The sequence below is a fragment of the Phocoena sinus genome, chromosome 10, assembly GCF_008692025.1.
Source record: "Phocoena sinus isolate mPhoSin1 chromosome 10, mPhoSin1.pri, whole genome shotgun sequence".
In the NCBI taxonomy this organism is placed as follows: Eukaryota; Metazoa; Chordata; class Mammalia; order Artiodactyla; family Phocoenidae; genus Phocoena; species Phocoena sinus.
The window spans coordinates 100,213,147-100,226,135 of record NC_045772.1 but is presented as its reverse complement, the minus strand read 5'-3'; the positions used below and the strand labels follow the sequence as shown (position 1 = coordinate 100,226,135).

General features: G+C 40.6%; 1 protein-coding gene across 1 annotated transcript in view; it reads left to right on the top strand.

Moving 5' to 3' along the window:
• Nucleotides 1-12,989, top strand: part of KDM5A (lysine demethylase 5A) — an 81,743-nt gene that overhangs the window by 16,175 nt on the left and 52,579 nt on the right. The window contains 5 exon segments of the mRNA XM_032645914.1: nucleotides 4,293-4,398; nucleotides 5,566-5,657; nucleotides 6,264-6,422; nucleotides 7,835-7,954; nucleotides 8,657-8,815. Of these exon segments, the coding sequence (XP_032501805.1) occupies nucleotides 4,293-4,398; nucleotides 5,566-5,657; nucleotides 6,264-6,422; nucleotides 7,835-7,954; nucleotides 8,657-8,815 (636 nt within the window).

Sequence of the window (12,989 nt, the reverse complement as noted above, 5' to 3'; positions counted from 1 at the left end):
CAAAAACAGAAGCCTTCTTCCTAGATAGTTCCTTACTCCTTGCCTCTTTTCATGAAGAAGTTCCCTGGAAAATCATCTATATTTTCTCAGTTTCCTCAGTATCTGTTCAGTTTTTAAACCCTGTAATCTGACTTTGAGCTAAATAATTTCCTTAAAACTACACTATTCAAGTTACCACAGAGTTAATAATTGTCAGATGCTGAGACCCCTTTTTCATTTCTTAACCTACTTCATCTCTGATCATGTTTGCATTTCTTGAAATTTGCTTTTTCTTTGGCTTCTGTGACACCTCTCTTCTCGTTTCCCTCGTCATTCTCTGACCACTCCTCAGTAATCTTTGTTATCTCTTCTCTCTGCCCTTCATGTAGTGCTCTCAGTCTTCCTTATCTTCACTCTACCCAACTGTCTCTTCCACCCTGTGATTTGTTACTACCTATCTCTCAGGACTCCTAAATAAGTCATGACATCCGTGCTTCTTCCCTGTTCACCAGGGGTCTTGAGTGCATGTGTGTATATGTATGCCTTGGTGGCCACACACAGCTAAACTCAGTATGTTGCAAACATTATCACCTTTTCTAAATCTGTTTTTTTAAAAAATATTTTCTAGCTTGGTGATAGTGACAAGCACAGCCATCGAATAGTTTCCCAAACAAGAAATGGAAGTTAAGAAAGTTATCCTACTTCCCTTTCCCATCTCTATCACATTGCTTGATATACTCTGCTTTAGTTGTTTTTTTCTGTGACCTCACTAGAATGAGTTCCTTGAAAGCTGAGATTGCAGTTTGTTTATATCAAGAATGACCAAACCCTTAACACTTATACATTAGAATGCCAGTATGTCCCATTTTTGGTGACACTAAGTTTGAGCCAGCATTTCTTCGTTATAATGTACTATTCTCCTTGTAATAAAAGTAATCAGAGTAAACTAAAAGACTGTGGGAATAACTTGTTTTCCATTAACTTTCCATTATTTTTCAATAACAATATTTCCATTATTCCATTAACTTGTTTTACCCAATAGTTTGAACATTCATTGATGATCCTTGCCTCAGTTAATTATGTTGGTGGTTGCAAACCAGGTGATTTTCGGGTTCTGTCATTTCTTCTACGTTTACTAGTTAGCATTTTTCTTTAAAAAACTCTTCTCCCACGCTTGATTATTTTTCATACAGTAAAATGTGTATGTCTTAAGTGTACAGTTTGATGAATTTTGATGAATGTATATTACCTGTGGAACCAACCTTGAGTGTCCCTCCTCCTTTTTAGTCTCACTATAGAGCATGACTTTTTTTTTTTTTTTTTTTTTTTAATTTATTTATTTTTGGCTGCTTTGTGTCTCCGTTGCTGTGCGCGGGCTTTCTCTAGTTGCGGAGAGTGGGGGCCACTCTTCACTGCGGTGCGCAGGCTTCTCTTTGCGGTGGCCTCTCTCGTTGCGGAGCACGGGCTCTAGAGCGCAGGCTCGGCAGTCGTGGCGCACGGGCTCAGTTGCTCCGCGGCATGTGGGATCTTCGCGGACCAGGGCTCGAACCCGTGTCCCCTGCACTGGCAGGCGGACTCTCAACCACTGTGCCACCAGGGAAGCCCGAGCATGACTTTTTTGATAAATGTCTTATAACCTATTACTACTTTTTATTCCTTTTTGATACTCGAATTGTTCCAAATTTGGCCTACGGGAGACCCTTCAAGAGGTTCATATGTTCTTTGACAAGTCTCCATCAGTTTTTTTTTGTTTCTCAATTAATTAATTAATTTATTTATTTTTGGCTGTGTTGGGTCTTCGTTGCTGTGCGCAGGCTTTCTCTAGTTGCGGCGAGCTGGGGCCACTCTTCATCGCAGTGTGCGGGCTTCTCACTGCCGTGGCCTCTCCTGTTGCGGAGCACAGACTCTAGACGCGCAGGCTCAGTAGTTGCGGCTCACGGGCTTAGTTGCTCCACAGCATGTGGGATCTTCCCAGACCAGGGCTCAAACCTGTGTCCCCTGCATTGGCAGGCGGATTCTTAACCACTGCACCACCAGGGAAGCCCTCTCCATCAGTTTTTGAGCACTTACTTTCTAGCACAAAGAATCCCATTGTCTTCTTGCCGTGACTTAGACCTGGAATCAGTCATTTCTCCAAGGAATCCTGGTTCACTTTAGTGGGAAATGGTATTTAGAAGCCAAGATTTGAGCACAAGGTGTGCTTGTTCCTACTGGGATACCATTGCTTGTAGCCCCTTCTGGTGGTCAGGGCTGGGAAATCAATTTTTTAAAATTGTGACTTTATATTTGCAGCTCATACTGATAATTCTAGTCCTAATCCAGCATCACAAAGTTCTTTTGGTTTATGTTGTAATTGTTTTCTTAGCATTTTGAGTTGGGAACTTATTCATTTATTCCTGCTCTTTTGCTTTGATTGCTGTGTTTAAGACTATAGAATTTCCTGTGATTACTTCTTTCCTTTGTTCCAGAGATTCTGATATATGATACATGTGATATATGTATATACAGAGAAAAAATTCCAGGTGGAAGGGCCTTTTGATTTTTTTTTTTTTTTTTTTTTGGCGGTACACGGGCCTCTCACTGTTGTGGCCTCTCCCGTTGCGGAGCACAGGCTCCGGATGCGCAGGCTCAGCGGCCATGGCTCACAGGCCCAGCCTTTCCACGGCATGTGGGATCCTCCCGGACCGGGGCACGAACCCGTGTCCCCTGCATCGACAGGTGGACTCTCAACCACTGCACCACCTGGGAAGCCCGGGCCTTTTGATTTTTGATGTTATTTCTAGCTTTATGCCAGTAAGATCAGAGAATGTTGTCATATTATTTCCACTTTTGGGGATTTTATTGTCTGTCTGAAAAGGTGGTTGTAAGGATTAATTGACTAGAATACTTTGATATGGCATATACTATATACTCACTATGTTAGCTTTTATTACTATGTACTTTGCTTTAACAGTGGTAAAGAATGTGTAGTGTTAGGGGCTTCCCTGGTGGCGCAGTGGTTGGGAGTCCGCCTGCCGATGCAGGGGACGCGGGTTCGTGCCCTGGTCTGGGGGGTGTCCCACATGCCATGGAGCAGCTGGGCCCGTGAGCCATGGCCGCTGAGCCTGCGTGTCCGGAGCCTGTGCTCCGCAGCGGGAGAGGCCACAGCAGTGAGAGGCCCGTATACTGCAAAAAAAAAAAAAGAGAATGTGTAGTGTTAATGTTTTTCATTGGACTGACTGTAGGTTAATATCAGCCTACCAAAGTTTAAAGATACATTTTGAAATGCCATTTTGGTTGGTTTGGTTCTTATATGCTCTTTTACTAGTCCAGGCTGCCTGTGTCTGTCTGCTGTTAGGTCGCCATAGACTTATAAAGTAGTCTGTATTTTATCCTGGTTTATTTTTATTCTTGTCGACTAAGTATATTTTAAGTAAATTTTGGTTATTACCCTGCATTCAGAGATTATCTAAATTCAAGGTGTAACACTGGTGTCTGTCATGATGTCATCCTCAAGTACTAGAATGCCAAATGACAGTAGCTTAAACATTGACAACACAGTTTTCACATGCGGACACATTTTCCACATTAGATTTTCAGAGATAAGTAGTTCTAGGATTCGTATAGCTACTTCACATTGTCATCAAGGGCCAGGCTCTTTCCATCTTCCTGCCTGGCCTTCTTCAGTGTATGGGTGATATATATATCTCCTCTTAATTGCATTGTGGCTGCTGTAGCGTCCAGCGCTGTGCTTCCATCAGACTGAGTCTTGTAGCAGTGGGGAAGGAAGTTGGGTGAAAAGGACTTACTCTTTGAGATGCTTTCTCTTTTATTAGAAGATGAAAATCTTTCCCAGAGGTTTCCAGTAGACCTTCCTTATGTCTCACTGGCTAGAACACGATAGCATTCCCACCCTTAGCTAGGTGATCGCCAACAAAGAGGAATGGCATTGGCATGATTGACTTAGGACAGTCATTATTCATCTCCTAGGATGGGCATAATTGCCCTAATCAAAGATGGGTGTCCATTAGCAAGTTAGAAGTGGGCATTTCTATCGAGTTATTACCACTGTTACACCAGTAATTACCAGTAGTGTCTGTCTCTGGACAGAACCTAATTGACAACTATGCTTTTATGAAAGGTAGATTTTCTTTTGTGGAAAGGAATCTGGGTGTCGCAGAGCGCTTTGGTGACTTCAGCAATGAGGCAGCAAGTGGATTTAGAAAAATTAAAATTTTCCTTCATTTTGAATTGGATCTTGAGACTTTTCTTGGGTAAGAAAATAAATTTATGAATCACAGTAATTAGACTAATGTGAGTTTACTTTTTTTTAGTCAGAATCTGGAGAAGTGAATAGAAACACGGAACTGAAGAAACTTCGGATTTTTGGGGCTGGGCCTAAGGTTGTGGGCTTGGCAATGGGAGTAAAAGATAAAGAAGGTAAATCTGTTATTTGGTCACGAAAAGAAATAAGGTACAACAATATGGTTATAACAAGATTCATATGATACTCGATCGTAGTCTGCCTTGGGATTTTCTTAGGCAACATAGTTCCTAGACAGATCACCTTTTTAGTGACAGATAATCTTAAGGTGTGAGGAGCCATATTATGTTGAATTTTTGTAATATTTTGGAAGAGAGAAAGTTCCTCCTCCATGTCTAACACATGACACAGAAATTGTAGTTTCTAAAGGCTAGTTTATAAGAGAATTGCAAAATTAATGGCTCTCACCTGGTGATCTAAAGCTTATTATTTTTAAATTTAAAGAGAAATAGAGGATTTCTCTGACCTTTAGTATCAAAATATACTGGGGAGAGCTAATGATTTAGATTCTAACCATAATTTTGATATTTTTCTTTAATCGCCTTTGCATATTATGATACTTCATTTAAGTAACCTGTTTAAAGAATGCCTAGTACTCAGCTTAGCATGTTAGAAGCTTTTGTGAGTAAAATTGCTAATGCGGAGATCAAGTTTCACAGTTCTATGTGCATGTTAGTTTTAAAGCTCAATTTAACAGAGTTGTGTTGGATATGTTTTTACTGTATAAGAATTTAGTGAATTGCTATAATCACAAGTCATATTGATTACTGTGCATTTTATGATATGACTAAGTCTTTATTCAGATTGTGGGTTGAACTCTGGATAATCAGGTAATATTCTTCCATCACTCTCAAAGCATTCAGTGTGATAGGACTTCTAGATACATTATAATGTTTACTGTTGCTCTTTTAAAAGATTAAGGACTTTATCTTTTTTCTGTTTGTAATTGTATTAGCTGGCAGTGATCTCAAAGCTAGTCCCAGATTAGTCCCTGATAAGTACTACATATGGGCAAGTGTAGAATTAGTAGTTACGCTCTCTGGAGCTTGATTGCCTGGACTAGAGTCCCAAGTCTGCCACTGACTGGCTGTGTGATTTTGGGCAAGTTATCTAGCTTCTCTGTGCTTCAGATTCTTTATCTTCAGTGGGGGATAATAGTTTATCTACCTCATAGTGTTGTGAGATTTTAACTAATTTAAATAATCTAAAATAGTGTCTGGTCCATGGTAAGCTCTCAACATTAGTTTTTACTATTATTATTATATAACTATTTTTATTTCAAGATGAGGTCTCCCGAAGACGAAAAGTTACCAACAGGTCAGACGCATTTAACATGCAAATGAGACAACGGAAAGGAACTCTCTCTGTTAACTTTGTAAGTGTTCTGAGATGTGTCAGGAGGGAAAGGATTTATTTTTATTTTAGTTTTGCACTTTCTACCTTGCTATATCTTAGTATGTTATCTAGTTAGTTTATTTAGCTGTAAGACTTGATGGTGCGTCTGAACTTGCAGCTTTGGTTTATATAATACTAACTTTGCTTTGTCCCATATACACAGACTGTTCCCTGAGTCTTATACCTTGTAAGTGAGTGAGTGAGAGGATGAAGTGAAACTGTAAATCCTTAGCTGTATTAATGCTCGGTATTCAGACCTCTACAAATAAAGAGTATTTGTGTATAGAAAGGGTGATGTGGTATATTTTATTTATATAAATTGACTTTCAAGTACCCTAGATTTGTAGTGTAGTCTTCCTTTATTCTCATACCTTGATATGCTTTTATTAATTTGCTTGTAGAAGCTCTGAGGAAATTTAGGAAGTTTTATACAAAGTATTTAAATACAGTTATTTAAAATAAATATTAAGGATTTAAGTTATGTTTACTTTTTAGTGTACGTTATTTTGTTTGTTTCAGTTAAGGTGTTCGTGGTAAAAATTTAATATTACTTATTACAGAAAATAAACTTTTGTTTTTTTAACAGGTTGATCTTTACGTTTGTATGTTTTGTGGTCGGGGAAATAATGAAGATAAATTGCTGTTGTGTGATGGATGTGATGACAGCTATCATACATTTTGTTTAATTCCCCCACTACCTGATGTGCCCAAAGGAGACTGGAGGTGTCCTAAATGTGTCGCTGAGGTATAAGCCTAACCTTACCTTTTTGAATTAAGAACAGTAACACACACTTACACATGTATAGTGAACACATTCCGTGAAGCTTCTTCTCCTGTCTCTTTGTTCTTCAGTGTTTGAAATCTCCAGGATTTTTAAAGAGTGATAGTGACTAGAAATGTAACAGTTTGTTTTTTAAAGGGTCTTTTTCTGACTGTTGGTTAGATAATTCTGCTTATTGCTGCAGACTTTGCTCAGAATATTCATATTCTTGGAAAACAATAAAAATGAAGAAGGTCTGTAGGTTATTTCTTTTTTCTTTTTTTTAAAAAGTAAAAATCAGACATGAAGCTCTAGAACTTAGGATTTATGCATCCAGTTTTCATGCTACCAAATAAACTGGTGGTATCTATTAACTTGTTTAAATTTTGACTTGATGGTACTAAATTGTTATTGAAAGATTATAATGATGTCATTATCATGAAATGTCTGGTCTGTTTACTTATTTTAACAAAATGTGATAGGACATTGGAGGGAAAGAGATGGTATATCTAGATGTAGTCAAAGATGGATATTTATGGCCTTTGAATTATTTATTTATTTATGGCTGTGTTGGGTCTTTGTTGCTGTGCGTGGGCTTTTCTCTATTGCGGCGAGCGGGGGCTACTCTTCATTGTGGTGCACAGCCTTCTCATTGCGGTGGCTTCTCTTGTTGTGGAGCACGGGCTCTAGGCACATGGGCTTCAGTAGTTGTGGCTTGCGGGCTCAGCAGTTGTGGCTCATGGGCTCTAGAGTGCAGGCTCAGTAGTTGTGGCACACAGGCTTAGTTGCCATGTGGCATGTGGGATCTTCCCGGACCAGGGATCGAACCCATGTCCCCTGTATTGGCAGGCGGATTCTTAACCACTTGTGCTACCAGGGAAGTCCCTTGAATTATTTTTTATTTATTATTCTCAAGGTTAGATGATTCAGTTCTACTCGAAGTCAGTATTTGTGTTAAGAAATTGGTCATGGTGGTTGATAGTATGAAAAAAAAATCATTTTTCTAGCTAATTATCCTAGCAACCCGGTGAATATCCCTTTGTCCTTTACCTTTCCTCCCTCCATGAACATTTATTTTTTCCACTGAGAATAATAGACATCCCTGGGCTTGATTCCAGGTTGGTAGTCCTCCAGGTGTTTGTCTTGGTGCCAAAGCTTAATGACAACTCCAAAGCCCAAAGCTGTCTCATTGCCACCTTCCTACTGGAAGGTGTGAAAATGCAGTTGAAGTTTAAGAACATTATTTCCTGATTCCACATTAATACTTGTTTTGCGGTCTAGAGTTGACTGGATTTGCTTCACCTAGGGAAATGATCAAAGAAGGTAGTACCTGAGGGCCTTAATGCGTCCTTCAGTTCAGTTTCAGTAAGTTAATCTTAGATATTTTTTCTTCCCAGGAATGTAATAAACCTAGAGAAGCCTTTGGATTTGAACAAGCTGTACGAGAGTATACACTTCAGAGCTTTGGAGAGATGGCAGATAATTTTAAGTCTGACTATTTCAACATGCCAGTTCATGTGAGTATCTATCTTTTAGGTCACTTTGGGGAATATAAAAATTTGTCTGATTCCAAAGCTTTTGCGTTGCTTTTTAAAAACTTTCATTATTTTGTAGAAAGCAGGGACAGCATAAAAAAGATGATAGAACACCAGATCTGAAGATTAGGGGCCTGGGATCTGATTTTGTTTCTTTTACCCTCTGTCGTGGCAGTGTGCACTGTAGAGAAACCGACTTCGACCTTGCACTTGTTTTGCAGCGCTCTGGGAGTGCTGTCCTCTACAGGCAGGCACGGAGGGTGCGGCAGTTGCTGCTGTGGTTTAGTTATTTGTAGTATGAAGTTTGCTTCTTTCCCTGGGGGATCTTGGGCTTTAAAAAAATCCCTTTCGAAATAATTTGCCAAAGCTGTTAAAATTCAGCCTTGAGTTTTGTATTTCCTTTTCCTTCCTTATGTCCTGGGTCATCTTTATCCTTCTTAGTTGGAAAGCAGCTTGCAGAAGAAGGCAGTTCAAATTCATTATGTTTTTCTGAACATGTAAGTTGTCTTTAGCTTTTTCCTGTCGTCAGTCAGAAAAGCTAGGACTGCAGTCTTTTCAGCTCTGGGAATTGAGAAGGTTTTCTGTTTTTTCATGGGCTTTTGTTCACTTGACCTGTGTATTATGTCATAGTGGGTTATGGTTATAGAGAGTTGGTAATCTGTAATCTTTGTTTTCCCTGTGTAGATGGTTCCCACAGAACTAGTGGAGAAGGAATTCTGGCGGCTGGTGAGCAGCATTGAAGAAGATGTTATCGTAGAGTATGGAGCTGACATCTCCTCAAAAGACTTTGGAAGTGGATTTCCTGTAAAGGATGGTCGGAGAAAGATGCTGCCAGAAGAAGAGGTGCAGAGCACATAGTAGTATCCAGATTTCTTACCCTGAAGCTGATTCAGCCTTTACGTAGTAGAAAACTGCCTTTCTTTAATCTTAAGGGACCACGTTCATTTAAAATATTAAATATGTAGAATTTGGACAGTAAAAAGAATCTTCAGTTTTGAAAACAATAAATTCAAAGTACCATTAAATATTATTTAACTTTGCATTTTATCAATTTTTTTTTTTTTTTTTTTTTTGCCGTACATGGGCCTCTCACTTCTTGTGGCTTCTTCCGTCGCGGAGCACAGGCTCCGGATGCGCAGGCTCAGCGGCCATGGCTCACGGACCCAGCCACTCCGCGGCATGTGGGATCCCCCCGGACCGGGGCACGAACCTGCGTCCCTTGCAGGTGGGGAGGTGGACTCTAAACCACTGTGCCACCAGGGAAGCCCTTAACTTTGCATTTTAAAACCCGTTAAATTGGTTTAAAACTTTAACTTTAGTTAAGATTTTGCCTAGCTCTTTCTGTTTGGAAATCTAGCAAGTGACAAGATTTTTTTTAAAAATTACATTTTACTGGTAGGTCCACAATTAATTTGCCTTTAACACCTGGGCAGGTAGGTTTTCAAATATGCATTTAAACTGTCACAGGTAATGAAGTACTGTCACCTAGGAGATGACCTCTGTGTGTAAACCTGAATTAAGATGATCATTTATTTCTTTTTCTCTTTACTTTGGTCCTTGTCACCTTTTCTTTACCTTTGTAATTGGCAGTAATTGAGAGTTTTATCTCCTATTAAAAGAGTTAACACATGGTCAAAAAAAAAAGTTACATAGTGGAGAAGGATATACAATTAAAAATATGGCCACTCTAGGTCTCTTACGGCTACCATTGACATGGCATATCTTTTCCATTCTTTTACTTTGAAGCTGTTTGTATTTTGGAATCTGGTGTGTGTCTCTTATAGGCAGCATATGATTGAATCTTGCTTTTTTAAAAATCTAGTCTGAAGGCTGACTTATTTATTTATTTATTTATTTATTTGTCTGTCTGTCTGTCTGCCTATTTAGCTAGCTAGCTAGCTAGCTAGTTAGCTGCGTTGGGTCTTTGTTGCTCCGCGTGGGCTTTTCTAGTTGCTGGGGGCTACTCTTTGTTGCGGTGCGCTGGCTTCTCATTGCGGTGCCTTCTCTTGTTGCAGAGTATGGGCTCTAGGCGCGTGGGCTTCAGTAGTTGCAGCACTTGGGCTCAGTAGTGCAGCTTGAGGACTCTAGGACACAGGCTCAGTAGTTGCGGCTGTGGGCTAAGTTGCCCTGTGGCATGTGGGATCTTCCTGGACCAGGGCTCAAATCCGTGTCCCCTGCACTGGCAGGCGGATTCTTAACCACTGTGCCACCAGGGAAACCCTATACAGATAAATTTTATAGGAACAGTTCAGTGTTGAAATGTGTACATGTTCAATGTCACTGAATTAAAACCTGCTTTGTAGAAGTATAAAGAAATGCATCAACCTTAGTTTCTGCATACCCTTCCATTGGCAAATGGTAGGCAATTACCTACTTATTGGGAAGAGGCTTTGTTTTACAGCTTTTAACTTTTTCTGAATTTCATTTTGGTTTTGAATTTTTAAGTTGCTCTTGAACAGGTATTTATATCTTCTAATCTTAAGAGATAAGGTCGCAGAGTTTTTATTTTTAAAATTTTTTATATATGTATTTTTGAGGTACGCGGGCCTCTTACTGTTGTGGCCTCTCCCGTTGCGGAGCACAGGCTCCGGACACGCAGGCTCGGCGGCCATGGCTCACTGGCCCAGCTGCTCCGCGGCATGTGGGATCTTCCCGGACCGAGACACGAACCCATGTCCCCTGCATCGGCAGGCGGACTCTCAACCACTGCGCCACCAGGGAAGCCCGGTCACAGAGTTTTTAAAGATTACTTTAAATGTGGTTAAATGTCAACCCTAGGTAAACAATATAGATATTAATCCTTCTAAATGTTTGAATTCTGTATGAATATTCATCTGTTTTTGCTTTTGCTCCATTCACCTTCATATAAGAATGTGGAGGGCTTCCCTGGTGGTGCAGTGGTTGAGTCCGCCTGCTGATGCCGGGGACGCGGGTTCGTGCCCCGGTCCGGGAGGATCCCACATGCCGCGGAGAGGCTGTGCCCGTGAGCCATGGCCGCTGAGCCTGCGCGTCCAGAGCCTGTGCTCCACAGTGGGAGAGGCCACAACAGTGAGAGGTCCACGTACAGGAAAAAAAAAAAAAAATGTGGAGAAATTTGGGCTTTAAAGACATCAGCATAGCATGAAGAGACAGGGATACAGCTCTTTTTTCTAGTCTGGGTCATCGATTTGCTGTTTATTTCATAAGCAGTAACGTTTTACTCAGGATTCTGTTTTTATGTTGTAAGGTGGAGTGAGAGAACCCATTTGTACAAAAGGATTTTAAGGACTAATTAGACAGTGTATATAAAATCTCTGTATTTTTTATACTTATGTTTTCTGTCAGTTTGTTACTCTTCTCTGGAAGTTACTCTTAGAAAAATAGATACCTGCCATCTTTTCCCCAGGAATTGTGCATGCATGTTGAACTTCTGTATGAGTTAGTTTCTTGGCATCTGATAGCATGCTTCTCTGGTATCATAGTTTAGTGGAAAAGTACTTCTGAAGTTAATACATTTGTCTTATAAATACAAGTGCTCTACAAACAGGGCTTCTGAGGAATAAAAATAGGCATAGAACTTGAAACCTTGGAAACATTTTTTTCATCTTATCCTCTCTGTGTCGTAAATCACTGAATAAATCCTGTTAATTTATTTTTCATTATTTTCTGTGGGATTGGCCTCTTTTCAGTCCCACTACCACCGTCCTTGTCTCCGTCCTGTCATGTCATGTTGGGATAATTGCCGTGGTCTTACATTGTGATCACTTGTGTTGGGGGTTCCCCAGAGCTGCTCAGGTTCGCTGGGAACTCATGACTGTGACTTATTACAGTGAAAGGATATAAAGTAAAATCAGCAAAGGGAAAACAAGATGTGTGGTCAAAGTCTGGAGGTAGCCAGTTGGAAGCATTCAAGAGCCCTCTCTCCCTGGAGTCACACAGGATGCACTTAGGTACTCCAGCATCAGACTGACACCATGTGTGAAGCATCGCCCACCAGGGAGGCTCATTAGGGACCCAGAGCTCAGGGTTCTTATAAGCGGCTGGTGACATAGGCACCTTCTGCCTAACACATAGCAAAATTCCAGACCCCCAGAAGGAGATTGGGCGTGCATAAACCACACTGTACAGCACTGTGACCCACCCTGTGTCAGTGTCACGAACTGTTTACCATGCAGCTTTCCAGATGCCAGCCAGGGGCCGAACTTGAAACGGGCCTTTTTCTTAAAATAAATTTATTTATTTATTTTTTATTTTTGGCTGCGTTGGGTCTTCGTTGCGGCACATGGGCTTTTCTCTGGTTGCAGCGAGTGGGGGCTACCTTCGTTGTGGCATGCAGGCTTCTCATTGTGGTGGCTTTGCTTGTTGGGAGCACGGGCTCTCTAGGTGCGCGGGCTTCAGTGGTTGTGGCGCACGGGCTTAGTTGTTCCGCGGCATGTGGGATCTTCCTGAACCAGGGCTCGAATCCGTGTCTCCTGCATTGGCAGGCAGATTCTTAACCACTGCACCACTAGGGAAGCCCCGAAGCGGGCCTTTTGAAGGGTAGCTGTCTTAGGCTTGCTCTGTTTAAAGTAGCTTTTCTGAACACTGCCACTCTCTGCAGTCTCTCTCATGCATTGCTTTCAGTTAAAATGTTAAGATTGGTGGGTCTTGGGGAGTTCATTTTGCAGTTCTGTCTATTTTAGTTTGAAATTTTCCATAATCAAAAATTTTAAGATAAATATAAAAATATTTAAGATGTTTATCATATTGTTTCACTTTTCAAAATCTGTTTTATTTCCCTTTTGAATATAGGATATCATCCAAGCTTCTTAGTCTGAAATTTAAGATTAAAGATCCAGTCTTCTTTTCTGGTCTTATTTCCTGCTTTTCTGAGTATGGCCATTCCACTCTGCCTCTTTACCAGCCAGACCAGTATATTCTGTCTCTTGTCATTTACCTTCAAATCTTACCTAGTCTTCCAAGATCAACCCAGGTTTTTCCTTTTCCACCAAGTTTTCTTATTGATCCAGACTCATGATGATGACTATTTTGTTGTCCT